The 21,755-nt window shown below is 41.7% G+C and overlaps 2 protein-coding genes across 3 annotated transcripts; both read left to right on the top strand.

Moving 5' to 3' along the window:
* Window positions 1–12,888: 12,888 nt before the first annotated feature.
* On the top strand, window positions 12,889–16,860 carry LOC112235838 (amine sulfotransferase). 2 transcript variants are annotated; one of them, XM_024404370.2, is made up of 7 exons: window positions 12,889–13,020; window positions 14,355–14,575; window positions 14,745–14,950; window positions 15,249–15,375; window positions 15,462–15,556; window positions 16,113–16,290; window positions 16,431–16,860. In XM_024404370.2, the coding sequence occupies exons 2-7, from the start codon at window positions 14,416–14,418 to the stop codon at window positions 16,541–16,543; spliced, it is 879 nt and encodes a 292-aa protein (XP_024260138.1). In that variant the 5' UTR covers window positions 12,889–13,020; window positions 14,355–14,415; the 3' UTR covers window positions 16,544–16,860. The 2 variants fall into 2 exon arrangements, with proteins under 2 accessions (XP_024260138.1, XP_024260139.1); XM_024404371.2 differs by having other exon boundaries at window positions 13,002–13,020; window positions 14,380–14,575.
* Window positions 16,861–16,948: 88 nt separating this feature from the next.
* Window positions 16,949–20,633, top strand: LOC112235839 (small integral membrane protein 13). The gene is made up of 2 exons (XM_024404373.2): window positions 16,949–17,478; window positions 19,227–20,633. The coding sequence occupies exons 1-2, from the start codon at window positions 17,403–17,405 to the stop codon at window positions 19,415–19,417; spliced, it is 267 nt and encodes an 88-aa protein (XP_024260141.1). The 5' UTR covers window positions 16,949–17,402; the 3' UTR covers window positions 19,418–20,633.
* The last annotated feature ends 1,122 nt before the right edge of the window (window positions 20,634–21,755 follow it).

Genomic DNA, 21,755 nt, shown 5'->3' with positions numbered 1-21,755 from the left:
TAAAGACCTGATTGGTGGATTGCTGCAGAGATTGTTATCCTTCTGGAAGGTTCTCCCATCTCCACAGAGGAACTCTGGAGCTCTGTCAGAGTGACCATTGGGTTCTTGTTCTCCTCCCTAACCAAGCCCCTTCTCCCCTGATTGCTCAGTTTGGCCGGGCGGCCAGCTCAAGGAAGAATCTTGGTGGTTCCAAACTTCTTCCATTTAAGAATGATGGAGGCCACTGTGTTCCTGGGGACCTTCAATGCTGCATACATGTTTTGGTACCCTTCCCCAGATCTGTGCCTCAACACAATCCTGTCTGGGAGCTCTACGGACAATTCCTTTGACCTCATGGCTTGGTTTTTGCTCTGACATGCACTGTCAAATGTCGGACCTTATATAGACAGGTGTGTGCCTTTCCAAATCACGTCCAATCAATTGAATTTACCACAGATGGACTCCAATAAAGTTGTAGAAACATCTCAAGGATCATCAATGGAAACAGGATTTAAATATACACACAGGAAACTGTTGAGCGTGAAAAAGACAGCAGCTGTGCAGTTCTTGACACAGTCAAACCAGTGCACCTGGCACCTACTGCCATACCCCGTTCAAAGGCACTTCAATATTTTGTCTTCCCCATTCACCCTCTGAATGGCACACATACACAATCCATGTCTCAATGTCTCTTAAAAATCCTTCTTTAACCTGTCTCTTCTCCTTCATCTACACTAATTGAAGTGGATTTAACAGGTGACATCCATGAGGGATCATAGTGTAACAGTATTAACTGTCGTCCGTCCCCTCGCCCCTATAAGGGCTCTAACCAGGAACCCTCTGCACACATAGACAACTGACACCCATGAAGCATCGTTACCCATCGCTCCACAAAAGCCACGGCCCTTGCAGAGCAAGGGGAACCACTACTTCAAGGTCTCAGAGCGAGTGACGTCACCGATTGAAATGCTATTAGCTCGTACCACCGCTAACTAGCTAGCCATTTCACATAGGTTACAATAGCTTTCACCTGGATTCACCTGGTCAGTATATATCATCGAAAGAGCATGTGTTCCTAATGTTTTGTACACTCAGTGTAGATTAGTCAGTGGTGGAAATAGTGCTCAACTGTCATACTTGAGTGAAAGGAAATACTATACATCATATTCCTGATATTAAGCAAACCAGACAACACAATTTTCTTGTTTTTTACGTTTACACTCAGCCAGGGGCACTCTCCAACAACTAGACATCATTTACACTCAGCCAGGGGCGCACTCCAACAATTAGACATTATTTATACTCAGCCAGGGGCGCACTCCAACAATTAGACATCATTTACACTCAGCCAGGGGCGCACTCCAACAATTAGACATAATTTACACTCAGCCAGGGGCGCACTCCAACAATTAGACATCATTTACACTCAGCCAGGGGGGCACTCCAACAATTAGACATCATTTACACTCAGCCAGGGGGCACTCCAACAATTAGACATCATTTACACCAGGGGGCACTCAGCATCATTTACACTCAGGGGGGCACACTCCAACAATTAGACATCATTTACACTCAGCCAGGGGGCACACTCCAACAATTAGACATCATTTACACTCAGCCAGGGGGCACACTCCAACAATTAGACATCATTTACACTCAGCCAGGGGGCACACTCCAACAATTAGACATCATTTACACTCAGCCAGGGGGCACACTCCAACAATTAGACATCATTTACACTCAGCCAGGGGGCACACTCCAACAATTAGACATCATTTACAAACACAGTATATGTGTTTAGTGAGACCGCCAGATCAGAGGCAGTAGGAGGGGACGATATTGATAGGTGAGTGAATTGGACCATATTGCTGTCCTGCCCGAGCATTCAACATGCAACTAGTACTTTTGGGTGTCAGGGAAAATGTATGGAGTAAAAAGCACATTATTTTCTTTAGGAATTCAGTGGAGTGATAATAAAAGTTGTCCAAAATGTAAATAGTCAAAGTAAAGTAGAAATACCCCCAAAACTACTGTAGTGTTTACTTAAATACTTTACACTACTTTTATTAGTCTGTGATAGTGTATCTCCCCAAATGTTTAAAATGTTTTGGACAAACCTTTACAGATAAAATGTGATTTGAAGATGGATAATAGGTTGTAAAGTTGTTTTGTTTGTCACAGTTTTGGTTGTGGTATCGATAAACCTTCATCTTTAGGGGCAGTTGTCAAGTCCTTCTACTGGAGATACATATGTTGTGACTCACTGTGCTGTGAGCTGTTCACATGTGCTATTCCATTAGATGTTTCACTGCTGTTGTTACTGATGGAAAAATATAACGGCTGATGTGGGAATGAGGAAATGTACCCAAATGAGATAAACTGTGACTCACTTGAGGAAACAGTTTTCTCCCTCATTGCATCGTCTTATATCAGGCCACATTCCTCCTACACAACGCTAGTTCGTCCCTCCAGGAGGAATCTGTACTTTTCCTTCCACTAAATACAGTAAAACATGTTTTATATATTGACCGGTCATTTGTCAACACACACACCGTTTCTTATGACAAGGAAGCAGACAGTACCTCACAGGCTATTCCCTCGATCTAGTGTCTGATGTTTGACAGGTGGCTTCACTGTTCTCTCCAATACTTCAATAAACCATACTGTAATTACATATAAAAACATCTGAGATGTGACTCCATAAACATTGATTCACTGTGATCTGCTGTCATATGTATCAAGCGTCTCAGAGTAGGAGTGCTGATCTAGGATTTGTTTAGCCTTTTAGATCATAATGAATAATATTACATGGGCTGGGGGGGGACCTGATCCTAGATCTGATTCTAGACCCACTCGGAGACAATATATTACAGGTATAGGCATCAATGTTCATGATTACCTTTGATCTTCTGAAAAACTATCATGTAATTTCAAATATGACCACTACTGTCAGTCAGAATCTCTTCTCTCTTGCTTATTAATTCTGAAATCAACCAACTAACCACTCCCCTCCCTAAATCCACAGTATTCTACGTGATAATGGGGAAGAACCACAAATGTAATCTTCCAGAAATAGCTATATCTATGACATCACGATCCATGACAGTAGCTCGGCTTCCATCCCAATTGGCTACAGATCTTCATGCAAATATTCATAAATAAAATATGCGAATTTTCCTAACAGACCTGTTGCAGATAAAAGTCTGTGGGTGATGACGTAGAGCACACACAATGCACTTTTTCACGTATCGAATAGAAATCTACAATTCAATGTTTCCATCGCATTTTCAACTCTAACTATTTTGTCACAAAAAACTGTTGAGTTAAATAGTAAATTTGCCGAATCTGGTCTTGGCATGTGTGATTTAGACAACAGCTCGCAGATACAGTGCGGTTAAACTGTCAACATGATGAGATTATTATGGATAAGAGCGAGAATATTTTAATTTGTCAAACGGCAGTCAATCCTCATGTCACCAGAATAATCGACAGATATTTATTGGAAAGGAGCATCGAGGTCATTTTACACTTTCTCCACCCTGTGGATTTCATCAAAATGTATTTAATTTGTAGCCTAATAAACTGTGTGGTTTCCCGAGTCGTAGAGTGCTTTATCTTGGCCAGGTCGCAGTTGCAAATGAGAACTTGTTCTCAACTGGCCTACCTGGTTAAATAAAGGTGAAATAAAAAAAAATAAAAAAATAAAGTAGTGGGAGGACCACACAACGTGTCATCATCATCACATAACTCCCAAATTTACTTCAATATGATGGTTATGACATCAGTATTTGCGCATCAATGCGTTTCCAACCACCATTTCTCGCATAATACATTTTACCGAAACAAATAGATCGCACCAAATCGAATGAGCAAATGATCGGTCGCCATTTATACGATTGTTCTGAAACGACCGTTTCAACACAGCTGTCGTGATTTTTTTTTTATACAGTATGACTTCACAAGCATAAAAACTGCGGATGGCAACGCGGTTAGCGAAACACATTTAAAAACGTCTCTTCTTCTTCTTCTTCTTCTAGCCAATTCAAATGAACCCTAGACTCTTGACCTTCAATGACTGTCAGTTACTGTGGGTTGCTTTAGGAGTGGGGCAGTCCAGATCCTTTCATATTTGTTGAGTTTATTGGTCAGAAAATAGAATGCGAAAAGTAGTGAGAGTGTATTATAGCAGTGGGTCAGATTCTAATCCATGCTGGCAGCAGTACAAGCAGTACATTTTATCTTGAGGCAGTGGTTTAGATGGCTAGAGCACACATTATAGCCAATTTGTCACATTCTACTTATGATAAATAGGTAGATCCACGCCTCAGGGGTTGATTGGCACATTGATTGGAAATCTGTAGAGTGATTGCTCAATCACAAAATGTTGTTTCTGTTCAATGGTTCGAATTGCAATCCTGACTTGAGAAACATTTCTCTCTGGTGGTATTTCTGTCTTGGCAAAAACTACGGCTGTCAATGAAAACATTTAACATGGACTTTTTACATTGTTATTACTAATTAGCAGTTCACATTTCTGGATACTTTCTTTCCATTTAGACCCTACAAAATGTGATTAGCACATGGAAATAGGTTACCCTCAGACTGACTGAATGCTAACTGTTATATCAGGCCCATGGAACACATGTCTGATTATTACCAGCATGACTTTACTGCTAATTAACCAACATTTTGTATTACAGGATTATTTTCGCGTTACATCTACTGTATGTTCTACACTAATAAATAATGCTTCGTTCCGTATGCTTGGATGTTACACAATCTTTGCTTTCAAATAAAGTTATTCAATTCGGACACTGAAATGCTCAACTTCTACAATCTTCAGCAGAACTTCCTGCATAAGATGTAACCAGTATGAATCATTGCAAACCACCACCAATGTCCTAGATCTCTATCGTTGTTTCTTGGAAACGGACGTGCAAAATGCCCCGTTTTTGTATTATTTCTCACAATCAAACATACTGTAGGCCTATCTTACATAGCAGAAATGAGCCAGTAATACAGTGTTTTTTTTGTTGGTAGAAATGTTACCTTTATTTAACTAGGCAAGTCGGTTAAAAGTAAATTATTATTTACAATGACTGCCGACCCCCGGCAAAAACCAGGCGACGCTGGGCCAATTGTGTGCCACACTATGGGACTCCCTATCACGGCCGGATGTGTCCTGGTGAGAACCTATAGTATCCCAAAAGGAAATGTATAGTGGAGATTACTGTGTTACCTTAAGTGTTTGCACCTGGAGAAAGGTTCATCGAATGGAAATGGATCTGCAGAGTTGCAATACAGCAACTTTAGAGGTCCAATGTGACTGCATCACTCTGACGAAAGATAGGATTTGAATCATGCCAACATGAAGCATTTCATGTCAAGGCATACCAACCACAAGCTCTGTAAACTCGTGAGTTCTCACCCTAAATGAGATGCCGCTCAACTTCAGTCAGACACATTTATCACTGTCAAGGTGTCTGACTCGATCTCACACACTGTATGCAAATATTCAGACAAAATGTACTCGTGCCAGCCAGGGGCGTAGGTAGTGACATATATAAAAAACGTATGCTGACACCCCTTCAAATGAGTGGATTTGGCTATTTTAGCCACACCCATTGCTGATAGGTTTATCAAATCGAGCGCACAGCCATGCAATCTCCATAGACAAACATTGGCAGTAGAATGGCCTTACTTAAGAGCTCAGTGACTTTCAATGTGGCACCGTCATAGGATGCCACCTTTACAACAAGTCAGTTCGTCAAATTTGTCTGTCCCCAGATGCAAAACTCACTACCGAGTTCCAAACTGCCTCTGGAAACAACGTCAGCACAAGAACTGTTTGTTGGGAGCTTCATGAAATGGGTTTCCATGGCCGAGCTGCCGCAGACAAGCACACAAGCCTAAGATCATTGGCAGGAGCGATGTAAAGCTTGCCAGCAGTGGAAATGCGTTTTCTGTAGTGATGAATCACTCTTCACTCTTCATCTGACGGACTAATCTGGGTTTGGCGGACGCCAGGACAACGCTACCTGCCCCAATGCATAGTGCCAACTGTAAAGTTTGGTGGATGAGGAATAATGGTCTGGGGCTGTTTTTCATTGTTCGGGCTAAGCCCCTTAGTTCTAGAGGAGGGAAATCTTAATGCTACAGCATATAATGACATTCTAGACGATTCTGTGCTTCCAACTTTGTGGCAACAGTTTGGGGAAGGCCCTTTCCTGTTTCAGCATGACAATGCCCCCGTGTACAAAGCGAGGTCCATACAGAAATAGTTTGTTGGGATCGGTGTGGAAGAACTTAACAGGCCTGCACAGAGCCCTGACCTCAACCCCATCGAACACACTTGGAATGAATTGGAAGGCCGACTGTGAGCAAGGCGTAATCGGCCAACATCAGTGTCCCATCTCACTAATGCTCTTGTGGCTGATTAGAAGCAAGTCCCCGCAGCAATATTCCAACATCTTGTCGAAAGCCTTCCCAGAAGAGTGGTGGCTGTTATAGCAGCAAAGGGGGGACCAGCTTCGTTTTAATGTCCATGTTTTTGGAATGAGCTGTTTTGATGAGCAAGTGTCCACATACTTTTGGTCATGTTGTGTATATACAGTATATTTAGGAACTCAGTCGGGGTCTCAACTTACTGTTGAGAGTTAGAATAGTAGAACACCCAAGGTGTAATTTTGAAACTCGGTTGTGTATCAGCAGTCTTCCTTTTCATATGTCACTCACTGATAGTCACCCAATTAGCCCATGTCAGGAAAAATTCAATGACGAAGGGCACGTCCCCAGGGGCTCTGATCTCCATGGGGCCCACATTGATTTTATTAGGCACTTTTAATTCAGATCCCCATCAGCTGTTGAAGAAGGAGCAGCTATTCTTCCTGGGGTCCACACAAAACATAGAACATGACAAAATACGGAACACTAATGGACAAGAACAGCAACACAAATATCATATTTAATTATATTATGTTTGTATTCAATTCATATTACATTAGCAAAATATTTCATATTAACATGGCATAAGACATGGAAAAAATGTCTAGAAATCCAGGGAATTTGTTTTTAAATCAGCAAAAAAAATCTCCCCACCTCATGACAAAATTTGTAGAATTGTAGAAAATTTGCTGTAAAACTGCAACAACAACAGAAAAGTTATATAAAACAAACGTATTTGTTTACCATTTCTCAATAAAATACTTTTTCTGCTAACAGATCCCTGTGTCAATATTAAATTATTGTTTTTAAACCCGGTGCTGATTTAAGTTGTAGCTGCTAATATTATATAGCTAATAGTTAACGTGTTTGTAGATGGACTGAAGGACCTATGTACATAGATATGGAATCACTGGCCACTTTAATAATGTTGAAATAATATTTCCATACCGTTTTTCTCATCTCATTTGAATATACTTAGATTTGTGTGTATTGTTGTGAATCGTTTTTATATACTACTGCACAGTTGGAGCTAGGAACACAAGCATTTCACGATGCCTGCAATAACATCTGCTAAATATGTGTATGTGACCAATAACATTTGATTTGATGTCAACTGTTGCATATTGACAGTTATGTTATGGTTAGGGTTACAGGGAAAGGGAAATGGGGATACCTTGTTCAAGACTGCTGATCTAAGGTCTTATTTTAACAAAGCTACCAGCTTTAATGAACCACAGAGAGGTGTGACATGCCATCATCCAACGCATTGCGGTGCCATAAGCAAGTATCCATTATTAATAACAAAGAGGTCAAAGCACAGTGTAGTAGCCTGGATAAAAGCTTGGAAAAAGTGTAGGGTCTCAAACAATCTCAGATGTGGATATACCACCCCCTGCTGGACTGATGAGGGATGAACTGACAGAAGCCCTCCAGTGAGATCTCGTTGGACAGAAAGACTGGCTGGCCTTCTGCTCTGGCTGAGGGACTGACTGTGTGTGTGGAACATGTTGCTGTACTCTTTCATCTCGCCAACTACTCGCCAATGTCCTATCTCTTGACAAGAAGGTAGACGAAACTCGAGCAAGGGTTGCCTTCCAGAGAAACATCAGAGATTATAACGTTCTCTGTTTCACAGAAACATGGCTCTCTCGGGATATGTTATCGGAATCGATCCAGCCACCGAGCTTCTCCATGCATCGCGCCGACACAGATAAACACCTCTCTGGGAAGAGGAAGGGCGGGGGTTTATGCCTTATGATTAACAACTCATGGTGTGATCATAAGAACACACAGGAACTCAAGTCCTTCTGCTCACCCGACCTAGAATACCTTACAAGTAAATGCCAGCCATTCTACCTACCAAGAGAATTCTCGTCAGTTATAGTTACACCGGTGTACATCCCCCCCTCAAGGGAACATCTAGATGGCCCTCAAGGAACTTCACTTGACTCTACGTAAACTGGAAACTATATACCCGGAGGCTGCATTTATTGTAGGTGGGGATTTTAACAAAGCAAATTTGAGATCAATGTTACCTACATTTTATCAGCATATTGATTGCACGACACGAAGGGCTAATACTCTCAACCACTGCTACTCTAACTTAAGCGATTTATACAATGCCCTCCCCCGCACTCCCTTTGGCAAATCTGACCACGACGCCATCTTGCTAGTCCCGACTTATAGGCAGAAACTCAACCAGGATGTACCAGTGACGAGAACCATGCAATGCTGGTCTGACCAGTCGGAAGCCACGCTCCAAGATTGTTTTGATCACGCAGACTGGAAGATGTTCCAGTCAGCCTCAGAGAATGACAATGATCTGTACGCTGACTCTGTGAGTGTGTTTAGAAATTCGTGCATTGGAGATGTCGTACCCACTGTTACTGTTAAAACCTACCCTAACCAGAAACAGTGGATGGATGGCGGCATTCGCGAAAATCCAGCGCATTTAACCATGGAAAGAGGTCTGGTGATATGGCTGAATATAAACAGTGTAGTTATTCCCTCCGCAATGCAATCAAACAAGCGAATTGTCAGCACAGGGACAAGGTGGAGTCACAATTCAATGGCTCAGACACGAGACGTATGTGGCAGGGTCTACAGGAAATCACGGACTACAAAAACAAAAACAGCCACGTCATGGATACAGATGTCACACTTCCAGACAAACTACACACCTTCTTTGCTAGCTTTGAGGACAATACAGTGCCGCCGTCGCGGCTCGCTAACAAAGACAAAAGCTGGGACCGAGAGATTGAGAAACAGCTTCTGTCTCAAGGCCATCAGATTGCTAAACAGCAATCATTACGTCAGAGAGGCTGCTGCCCACATTGAGACCCAATCACTGGACACTTTAATAAATGGATCACTAGTCACTTTAATTAAACAACGCCACTTAAAATAATGCCACTTTAATAATGTTTACATATCTTACATTACTCCTATCACATGTACAGTGGGGCAAAAAAAGTATTTAGTCAGCCACCAATTGTGCAAGTTCTCCCACTTAAAAATATGAGAGAGGCCTGTAATTTTCATCATAGGTACACTTCAACTATGACAGACAAAATGAGAAAAAAAATCCAGAAAATCACGTTGTAGGATTTTTAATGAATTTATTTGCAAATTATGGTGGAAAATAAGTATTTGGTCAATAACAAAAGTTTATCTCAATACTTTGTTATATAGCCTTTGTTGGCATATTTTTAAGTGGGAGAACTTGCACAATTGGTGGCTGACTAAATACTTTTTTGCCCCACTGTATATACTGTATTTTATACCATCTACCGCACTTTGCCTATGCTGCTCGGCCATCGCACATCCATATAGTTATATGTACATATTCTCATTCACCCCTTTAGATCTGTGTATTAGGTAGTTGTTGGGAATTGTTTGATTATTTGTGACATATTACTGCACTGTTGGAACTAGAAGAACAAGCATTTCGCTACACTCGCACATCTGCTAACCATGTGTATGTGACCAATAAAATTTGATTTGATTTAATTTGGATTGCGGGATTTTTTAAACTTTTAAACTCGGACAAAACAGAGATGCTAGTTCTAGGACCCAAGAAACAAAGATCTTCTGTTGGATGTGACAATTAATCTTAATGGTTATACAGTCGTCTCAAATAAAACTTTAAAGGACCTCGGCGTAACTCTGGACCCTGATCTCCTTTTTGACGAACATATCAAGACTGTTTCAAGGACAGCTTTTTTCCAACTACGTAACATTGCAAAAATGAGAAACTTTCTGTCCAAAAATGATGCAGAAAATGTATCCATGCTTTTGTCACTTCTAGACTACAGCAATGCTCTACTTTCCGGCTACCCGGATAAAGCACAAAATCATCTTCAGTTAGCGCTAAACACAGCTGCTAGAATTTTGACAAGAAACAAAAAATGAGATCATATTACTCCAGTGCTAGCCTCTCTACACTGGCTTCCTGTTAAGGCAAGGGCTGATTTCAAGGTTTTACTGCTAACCCTCAAAGCATTACATGGGCCTGCTCCTTTCTATCTTTCCAAATTGGTTCTGCTGTACATACCTACATGTACGCTACGGTCACAAGACGCAGGCCTCCTTATTGTCCCTAGAATTTCTAAGCAAACAGCTGGAGAAAGGGATTTCTCCTATTGAAGCCCAATTTTATGGAATGGTCTGCCTATCCATGTGAGAGACGTAGATCTTTCTCGACCTTTAAGTCTTTATTGAAGACTTATCTATTCTGTAGGCCCTATGACAGAGTGTAGTCTGGCCCAGAGGTGTGAAGGTGAACAGAAAGGCACTGTAGTGAACAACCACCCTTGCTGTCTCTGCCTGTCCAGGTCCCCTCTCTCCATTGGGATTTTCTGCTTCTAACCCTATTACGGGGGCTGAGTCACTGGCTTACTTCCATTTTGTCCCTAGGAGGGGTGCATCACTTGAGTGGGTTGAGTCACTGATTTGATCTTCCTGTCTGGGTTGGCGCCCCCATCGGGTTTGTGCCGTGGGTAATATGTTGTCCTGCACCTGCGGTTTTCGACTCTCTCTCTCTATCGCACCTCTGCTGTCTCTAACTCTGAATGATCGGCTATGAAAAGCCAACTGACATTTACTCCTGAGGTGCTGATCTGTTGCACCCTCTACAACCACTGTGATTATTATTATTTGACCCTACTGGTCATCTATGAACGTTTAAACATCTTGGCCATGTACTGTTATAATCTCCATCCAGCACAGTCAGAAGAGGACTGGCCACCCCTCAGAGCCTGGTTCCTCTCTAGGTGTCTTCATAAGTTCCTACCTTTCTAGGGAGTTTTTCCTAGCCACCGTGCTTCTACACCTACATTGCTTGATGTTTGGGGTTTTAGGCTGGGTTTCTGTATAGCACTTTGTGACTTCGACTAATGTAAAAAGGCCTTATAAATACATTTCATTGATTGATACTGTGGGATCCTGTATTTTACATTATAGCCATTACCATATATATATGATTAAATATTATCTGATGTTGGCTGTGTGAAGTATCTGCATTTGTGCACTTGAGCATAATCATGAGTAAACAACTGCTTGCTACATCTACTTGCCTGTTTGTGTGTGTGTGACAATTACAGCCCAGCAGACGCTTTGTCCTTGTGTTTGTATGTAACAATATTGAGCACATGGTGTGACTTGCTGTATCTTACAAAGTTGTGATAGGGAGGGGTGGTCATCACGAGGTTTAACTGAGATGGAAAAATACTGAACAACACAATAGCAGGAACTGAGCAACTGTTATAACTAGGGGGTGATACCAGAACAGTAGGAATCGATACATTGATGGAGGGAGGACTCCAAGAGGCGGGGACCCGCCTGAGCGCCTGCAATAGGCTGAGCAAGTTTAAACCACGCCCAGCCTCTACTGTGATAGGCCAACAGACGGGTTGGAACAATGTCTATCACACTATAAGAACACTGTTTACATACATCCTGTCAGTTCTCTGTTCTGCCCTGCGTGGTATTACAGTGAGCCCAGTCAGTTCTCTGTTCTGCCCTGCGTGGTATTACAGTGAGCCCAGTCAGTTCTCTGTTCTGCCCTGCGTGGTATTACAGTGAGCCCAGTCAGTTCTCTGTTCTGCCCTGCGTGGTATTACAGTGAGCCCAGTCAGTTCTCTGTTCTGCCCTGCGTGGTATTACAGTGAGCCCAGTCAGTTCTCTGTTCTGCCCTGCGTGGTATTACAGTGAGCCCAGTCAGTTCTCTGTTCTGCCCTGCGTGGTATTACAGTGAGCCCAGTCAGTTCTCTGTTCTGCCCTGCGTGGTATTACAGTGAGCCCAGTCAGTTCTCTGTTCTGCCCTGCGTGGTATTACAGTGAGCCCAGTCAGTTCTCTGTTCTGTTCTGTGAGCCCAGTCAGTTCTCTGTTCTGCCCTGCGCAGTGAGCCCAGTGTTCTGTATTACAGTGAGCCCAGTTCAGTTCTCTGTTCTGCCCTGCGTGGTATTACAGTGAGCCCAGTCAGTTCTCTGTTCTGCCCTGCGTGGTATTACAGTGAGCCCGTATATACGAAAGTTGCATTTGCCATTTATTACTTAGCTAATAAAAAATACATAGTATACAATCGGTGACTCATTGTTATATTTATCCTGATACCAGATTCGAATTTACGCAACTCTAACAATACATATGAATCAGAAATGTATCAAACATGACTGATGATTCAATTTCTTGAGGGAAGCGGTAAGTATATCTCAGAACGATATGGAGATAAAGGGGTTTAAAAAATAATTTAAAAAGAATATGTCTGCTTGTATTTTTATTTGACCTTTATTTAACTAGGCAAGTCAGTTAAGAACACATTCTTATTTACAATGACGGCCTAGGAACAGTGTGTTAACTGCCTTGTTCAGATTTATCTTCACATAGAACACTTTGTCCTAGGGGGTCAAATTCACAAAAAAAACAAAAGCAGATTTGGCAATGATTGGGCATTCATACCTCTGCCTCTCTGTCTGAAGTGGTGTACACATTCAAGTTGGATTTTGTCGATAGCTTCACATGGAATCTGAAGCGCTGTAAGGAGGAACTCTCTAATTACAGATTCAGGCACATCTCCTTCTTTCTCTTGGATAACTGTAAGTACTAGATTCTCTCTCATGGATCTAGTCTGTATGTCAAGTAAGGCTTCTCTCAGAACAGTGTTCTCCTTTTTTAAGTTCATTAACTTCGGTTTCAATCTTATTGACTGTCCCTTCTAGCTTGTTTGTGTCTTTCTCCAATGTTGCAGATTTTTCATCACTCATCTTGAGGTTTGCTTTCAACTCTTTTACGTGTATCCTTACTGACTAGTTCAAGTATATCCACTTTGTCATTTATTGATTTTAACAGATCGGTTTCGACCTTTACCATTTCCGGTGGTGAAAATATTAAATCGTCTGCGTCTATAGAAGAGTCACGTTTTCATTATGAAATAGGTTCCCCTGTCTTACTCTCCATCGTGTTTGGGTGTTGCTTGTTTTCGTATTATTTGTTGATACATACTGTATCTCTAGTTTTTTGATTTGTTGTATGTTGTTATCCAGATTGAAGGTTATCATCCACCAGATTGTGTAGTGCTAATATTTAGTCTAACTTCCCGATTTTTTTATATTAGGTTTTTATCTTGAGGTGCTCTACATAGCTTCGTTCAGTACGCCATCTTGGTGTGTGAGTCTTCACAAATCATCTCCCTCCTTGCTGTCCCCAGTCCACCTGGTTGTGCTGCTGCTCCAGTTTCAACTGTTCTGCCTGAGGCTATGGTACCTGTTCACCGGACGTGCTAACTTGTTCTGGACCTGCTGTTTTCGACTCTCTCTTTCTACCGCACCTGCTGTCTCTATTTCTGAATGATCGGCTATGAAAAGCCAACCGACACTTACTCCTGAGATGCTGACCTGTTGCACCCTCTACAACCACTGTGATTATTATTATTTGACCGTACTGGTCATCTATGAACGTTTAAACATCTTGGCCATGTACTGTTATAATCTCCATCCAGCACAGCCAGAAGAGGACTGGCCACCCCCTCAGAGCCTGGTTCCGCTCTAGGTTTCTTCCTAGGTTCCTGCATTTCTAGGGAGTTTTTCCAAGCCACCGTGCTTCTACGTCTGCATTGCTTGTTGTTTGGGGTATTAGGCTGGGTTTCTGTATAGTGCTTAGTGACTACGGCTAATGTAAAAAGGGCTTTATAAATACATTTGATTGATTGATACATATGAATCATAAATGTATCAAACATGACTGATGATTCAATTTCTTGAGGGAAGCGGTAAGTATATCTCAGAATGATAAGGAGATAAAGGGGTTAAAAAATAAAATAAAAAATGACATGTCTCTGTGTCTCTGTTTGTATCAACTTCACATGGCACATGTTGTACTAGGCTGTAATAGGTGTTTTAACTGAAGGCTGTTCTAACTGTTTTAACTGTAGGTTGTAATAGCTGTTTTATCTGAAGGCTGTTCTCGGCTGTAATAGCTGTTTTAACTGAAGAATGGGAGAGGAACAGAAGATTCAGATTACTGCCCTTGGGCTTTTCCCATACAAGGGGGTCAACCTGGTCAGAGGGGTGCATCAAGTCCAACACCTTGATTCTCTGGAGACATTTGAAATACGGGATGATGACATCGTTGTTGTTACTTACCCACGGTCAGGTAAGACCATGCATCTGACATAGGTTATAGGCCTGTACAGTACTTACTGTAGAGTGACTTATAGGCTACACTACACAATATATTGAATTCTGCATGAATTTAGGTATTGTATTGTGAATGTGCAACATGATCTCACAAATGCTGTGATTGTATTTCTTTAAAACCACAGGAACTACATGGACACAGTATATTTTGTCCCTATTGTATCATGAAGATCAAATGACAGAGGGAAGTAACAAACCAATCCAGGAACTAGTGCCCTTCCTTGAGGAAAACTCAAGACAAATAGACTACAATAACCAACCATCAACAAGAACATTCACGTCTCACTTACATTTGTCCTCAATCCCTCAAGGACTGAGAGAGAAGGGAAAGGTAAGAGAGAGAGAGAGAGAAATAACATGCAATGAATGCAAAACAACAACTGCCAGTGAAACCCATGTTTTGATAATTGTTTAAATAAAACTGTACACAGACAGAATATATGAATATGTTTTTAAAAAGTCTTCAGAGACTGACTACATTTAAAAAAAACCTGGATGCCAACCATGAGATTTGACAGATTATTTAATTTACAGCAATTGAATCTACAATGTACTGTATTAGTTTTGAATTGTGGTGTTCAAGTTATATTGAATTGGCTGCATTCTAATTGTGTCAATTGTTTATTAAGGTGATCTACATAGCCAGGAACCCAAAGGATGTTGCCGTGTCCTTATTTCATCTCCAAAATTTCACGAAAGTCCTTAAGAGCGAACCTGACTTCAATACATTTCTGATTCAATTTCTCAAGGGGGAGGGTAAGTATATCTCAGAAGTTTAAACACATGTTCGAAACATGTCCAAAGTGTCAATGTGAAATACCCTAATAATGTTTCTTTCCTAGTTCTCGGGGGGTCTTGGTTTGATCATGTTGATGATTGGTATGCTCACAAAGATGAATTTGACATCCTTTCTATGACATATGAAGATATGATCAAGGTAAGTTCATTTCCATAATAGATGAGATGACATAACAGTGGATAATATACACTGAGCGGAGAAAACATTAGGAACACATGCTCTTTCCATGACAGACTGACCAGGTGAAAGCTATGGTCGCCTATTGATGTCATTTGTTAAATCTACTTCAATCAGTGTAGATGAAGGGGAGGATACAGGTTAAATAATCATTTTTAGCCTTGAGACAACTGAGAGATGTATTGTGTATGTGTGGAATTTAGAGAGTGAATGGGAAAGACAAAATATTGAATTGCCTTTGAACAGGGTATGGCAGGCACACCTCTTTGAACGTGTCAAGAACTGTAACGCTGCTGTTTTTTTTAATGCTTAACAGTTTTCTGTGTGTATACAGAATGGTCCACCACCCAAAGGACATCCAGCCAACTTGACACAAGGGTAGAATGCTTTCGACACCTTGTAGTCCATGCCCCGACGAATTGAGTCTGTTCTGAGGGGAAAAGGGAGGTGTTCCTAATATTTTGTACACTCAGTGTATTGCTGAGACTAGTAATCAAACTATAACAATTGCTTTCAGGACACACGAGGTGCAATTGTCAGGATATCAAACTTCTTGGGCAAAAAGCTGGATGACCAAACCATTGACATGATCGTGGACAAATCCTCCTTCAAGAACATGAAGGAAGACCCACAGGCTAGACGTGATAAACAGCATCCAGAATTTTTTGAACAAAGTGGATCCTTTATTAGAAAAGGTATGGCATCTATGTGATCCACATGAATAAAGATTGGGTTAGTCATGAAGTCAATTTCAACTATTGTTTACAAAATTCATCAAGGAAAATAGCACTAAAAAGAATGCCCTTAATATGCTGTTTGTTTTGTCTCTGACCAGGGAAGGTTGGGGACTGGAAGACTATGTTCACTGTGGCCCAGAGTGAGGGATTTGACCAGATCTACATGGAGAAGATGAAAGACTTGGCTCTTGAATTTGACTGGAAGCTGTGAAAACAGACATGTCCTGGTTACACGATGAAGACCTTCATCAACTTGGCTGAAGATGTCAGCAAATTGATCCAGATCAACACCAACAAAAACTTGTGTTGTTGATCTGTAATTGTCAAATTGTGCTTCAGTTGTGCAAATCAATCCAAATATGTCACTAAAACATGTTTTGAATCTAGGCTGACTAGATTGGCGGAAATAGCTGCCCTGCTGCAATGATTTGTGAAAATAAACACATGCAATAATTACAAAATATTATTAAGATGCGCACATAATTCATATCTTGTATAAACTGTTACTAAAAAATAATTGGTCTCTTATTATGATTCGCCCCATGTTTTGTGGAACTACAGAGTGAGGATATGGACTACAGTACCCAAAAGGCAATGCTGGTCTTCAGCCTAACGCAAAGCCTCATTTCGAGACCAATGTGGTCTTTGTCTGTATTGTATTTATTTTGCAAATGTAATCGTTCAGGTTGCAATAATGTAGATGTGAACGATACTGCATCCTCCTGTGATACCTAGCTATCCGTCCATGATTTAGGCAAAGCGACGTTGACATTTTTACAGAGGGGCAGACTGTGTGGCCAGCTAAACGTATCGGCAATGAGGGGTTTGTTTTCCTTAATAACAACTAGTTAGCTACAGCAGCTATCCTCCATCCGTGTTGAAGCGAGGAATTGTGTTATAACGTTTATGATGTGGCAAATAACACCTGTAAACTGTATGTCAGTGTCAGTCTGTCGAATTAGTTAACGGACTCAACTCTAAACTACAGCGATTTAGCGAGCTAGCTGTAAACATCTGTTTATTTACTTGGTAACTAGAGCTAGCTAGCAAGCACTGACAACAAGACGACGATGTGGCAAAGCGTTGGTCTCACTGTGCTGGTAATTGTGGCCACCCTTGTGTGCGCGTTGCTCTTCATGGTTTTTGGTAAGTAACAAATGTGTTGGATTCGTGATTTTTTTTTCCTCTCCAGTTTTCTTGAATGTTGTGAGATTAACGTTACTGAGATTTGACGAGGACCTCTGACACAGCTTCGAAATGTATCAGCTAACCGTTAGCTACAGTAGCTAGCTAGCAATGCCATTATAGATAGCTACTGTCCGTATATAACATCATCAAGATCTCATGTTAGCAGCTAGCTATCTTTACTTAGGAGCAGTGACTGTGCAAGACCTCAATACACACCATGTTATAGGTTCGTAGTTAGCACCTGTTTTGTAGCTAAGCCCCTCATAGCTGTTATGAATTGGTGGAGGTCCTGGGCTGGCGTGGTTACACATGGTCAGGTTGTGAGGCTGGTTGGACATACTGCCAAATTCTCTAAAATGATGTTGGAGGCGGCAACAGCTCTGGTGTACAACTCTTGCCTAGTTAAAAAAAAAAAAAAAAAGTTAAACAGCTCTGGTCGATATTCCTGCAGTCATCATGCCAATTGCACGTTCCCTCAACTTGAGACGTTTGTGGCGTTGTGTGACACAACTACACATTTTAGTGGGGCCTTTTATTGTCCCCAGCACAAGGTGCACCTGTGTAATGATCATGCTGTTTAATCAGCTTCTTGATATGCCACACCTGTCAGGTGGATGGATTATCTTGGCAAAGGAGAAAGGCTCACTATCAGGGATGTAAACAAATCTGAGATTAGTAAGCTTTTTGTAGGTATAATATTATTTATTTAAGCTCATGAAACATGGGACCAACACTTTACATGTTGTGTGTTTATTTTTGTTCAGTATTATTTGTTTTGCTGACACTCCATACTGGACTGTATAGCCTACTGGCTACTTTCACTCCTATTTTAGAGAAGTTTCTGCTTATAATTTCTGACATTTGGTAGGACATTTTTATAATTTCTGACTTTTGGTAGGACATCATTTCTGACATTTGGTAGGCCATTTGTTTGTCAACTATAGTTGGATACATTTAGCTTCTCTTCTGTCATAACTTGTTGCCCCAGAAGACTAAATAAAGTAGTTATCATCAGAATAATGTCATACATCGATAGAATGAACGCATTAGTAATCTAGTTAACACTGGTAAAGTTGTCCGTTTCATTTAGGGACCGTGGAGAAAACACAACTCCAAAACAGTGGAAAGATTGGTCCTGTGCAAAATATCCAAATGTCATCAGTTTGACCGGTTTTAAGGAAATGAAAAGCTGACTTCAGTTTGTCTTGAGTGCAAATTTTATGTGGTTGAAATACTGTCTGCTTGCATAACAGTGTCAAAGATAACACATTACACACATATTCACATTTTCTCAAGAGATGCTGAAAGAAACAAATCATATTTCTCAAGTCCTGTTCCCAAGACAAAATTAACATTTATTGTATCATTTTACTGCAAGAAATGAATAATTCTGCAGGAGTAAATATTATTATTACACTTCTAACCCATATGAACTTAAATGAGGAATATTCTGTTTATTCATGGATACTAGTGAGTGGGATACCAAAGGTGCATGTAAACAGCCTATCCCGAATAAGACCCTAAGCGGGATATGAGCTACTATCTGGAATACTGTGTGCATGTAAACAGCTTATCCCGAATAAGACCCTAAGCGGGATAGGAGCTACTATCCGGAATACTGTGTGCATGTAAACGCGGTCACTGACTCAAATACAACAAGTTCATTATTTGATTCTTACGCACTTATGCTCTGTTTGGCCCCTCAGGTTGGTATGTTGTCTGGCAGCTCTTCCTGTCCAAGTTCAAGTTCCTGCGTGAGATGTTGGGCGACACCGGCTCTCCACAGGCCGAGACCCAGCCTTCCGAATCCAGGAGCGAACGTACCTCTCCTCCACCCCCACGCCAGAGGCCCAAGACTGCCCGCCAGAGGGCTGTTCCTCCTAATAGTACTACATAGATTACCTCACCCGTCCGCTGTCGGCCACACCCTGTCCTGTTGTTCACCAAACCAGCCGTCCCACTAGGAAACAGTGGTGGACAAAAACCCCTTTAATAAATTGCATGATTTGGAATGGCATACTACCCCCATGTCCGTGTATACTGCTGCCTCTCCTGATGAAATCCACCCCTCCACTCTGCACTACTAAAGACATCCTCGTTGATGACACTTGACACGTTCTTCTTACTAGACTAGGCACAGCTGCTGATATTATAAAGGGACAAGCCGTCAAATCATGGAACATTCTGTATGCCACTTGTTCATGTTTCAAATATGTATTTTAGCTGTTCACAGTGTATGTACTGAGCAGCATGTTTGGTCTCTTCACCTGGCCTTCACTGACACTGCAACATGGTCACCACTAATTGGCTGACGCTGTAACATGGTCTGCTCTGATTGTCTGACGCTGTAACACGGTCAGCTCTGACTGGCTGATGCTGTAACATGGTCAGCTCTGACTGGCTGACGCTGTAACATGCTCAGCTCTGATTGGCTGACACTGGAACATGGTCAGCTCTGTGGACTCCTGAGTGGCCCAGCGGTCTAAGGCGCTGCATCTCATTGTTAGAGGCGTCACTACAGACCCTGGTTCGATTCTGGGCTGTATCACAACCGGCCGTGATTGAGAGTCCCATAGGGCGGCGCACAATTGGCCCAGCGTCATCCGGGTTAGAGTTTGGCCGGGGTAGGCCGTCATTGTAAATAAGAATTTGTTCTTAACTGACTTTCCAAGTAAATAAAGGTTAAATAAAATATTGGCTGACACTGGAACATGGTCAGCTCTGATTGGCTGACACTGGAACATGGTCAGCTCTGATTGGCTGACACTGGAACATGGTCAGCTCTGATTGGCTGACATTGGAACATGGTCAGCTCTGATTGGCTGACACTGGAACATGGTCAGCTCTGACTGACTGTCATGCTGCTGACACCTACATGGGGAATCTGTTCCTCCAACAGCAGACAGCTGAGTGTGAGTTCTCTGTCGTGTGTGTGTGTGTGTGTGCGCACGTTTTATGAGAGTGTGTTTATTTGAACAGACGTGTGTTTGTAGTAAAGCCTATATTCAGACACAGACAAAGCGTTGTATAAACAGGCTCATTTATCATTTACATTCAGAGGCAAAACAACTTGTAGAAGAGAAACTGAATAAAACTATTTGCATAACTGACAACCGAAGTTCTTCCATGCCAGTAAATTTCACTTTATTTTTTAACAAAAGTGCAATGAAAGGAATGTTTTTGTTTTGTTATTCAGACTACATATGTAATGGAACGGTTAACTACCCTTAAGACCGAGAGGGTTGTAATAAACACAATGTCCAGGGGCTGTAGCTGTCTCAGAGTAGGACTGCTGATTTAGGATCAGTTTTGCCCTTTAAATCACATTGAATACAAGTACATGGACAGGGGGGACCTGATCCTAGATCAGCACCACTACTGTGATCCGCTTTATACACAGAGCTCCCTAGGCAACAAATAGGCTATAGCTCATTGCTCTGGCCAGCTAGCCTCCCCGAGGTGTTAACTGGGGTGTATTCAATAGGAACCAAACGGAAGAGGACAGCTGAAACGGGGGGGACCTAACCAGAACTTGTCCGATAAGAAACTTGTTTTTCGTTGCAAAACATTATGCTATGGTGTGCACTAATGAATACACCCCAGGGCTCCAAGCTACAGCTAGCATAATGCCCAGTGATGTGTGATCCTAAAACGTCAGCACTCCTACTCTGATATGCTTGACACACATGGCCCCAGAGCTCCCCAGGAAGGCAATAGAATAGGCTAACTGTAGCTCTGGCTAGCTGGTTCCCAGTAGAAGTGTAGCCTGGGCACCAAGCTATAGCTAGCTATATGTAGCGGGTCTCTTATGTACCACAGGAGAACCAAGAAATGAAGAGCGACACCACGGCTGTCTTTTGGGCTTTTATGTTGATCTGCAATAGTATTGTGAAAAGACAGGACAGGAACACATCAGTCTCCAAGGCACCATCTGACAAGTTGTTCTTTCTCTCTCAGTGTTTTCTCAGACTCACACAATCACACTCATACATAAAGCCATAATGTATACTATAAAATAACCAGTCCTTTATACAAAGAATGTATAATCTTAATTCTTAGACCATAGAACCATACCTGCAATAGTATTGTGAAAAGACAGGACAGGAACACATCAGTCTCCAATGCACCATCTGACCAGTTGTTCTACACAGGAGCATGAAGAAAGGTAAAACACATATCCTGTCTCACATCCTCAATTCATTGCTAGGTGCTTTCAGTGTTGACCGTACCAAAAT

This window comes from Oncorhynchus tshawytscha, linkage group LG13 (assembly GCF_018296145.1).
Source record: "Oncorhynchus tshawytscha isolate Ot180627B linkage group LG13, Otsh_v2.0, whole genome shotgun sequence".
Taxonomy (NCBI): Eukaryota; Metazoa; Chordata; class Actinopteri; order Salmoniformes; family Salmonidae; genus Oncorhynchus; species Oncorhynchus tshawytscha.
This window is presented reverse-complemented; position numbering and strand designations above follow the sequence as displayed.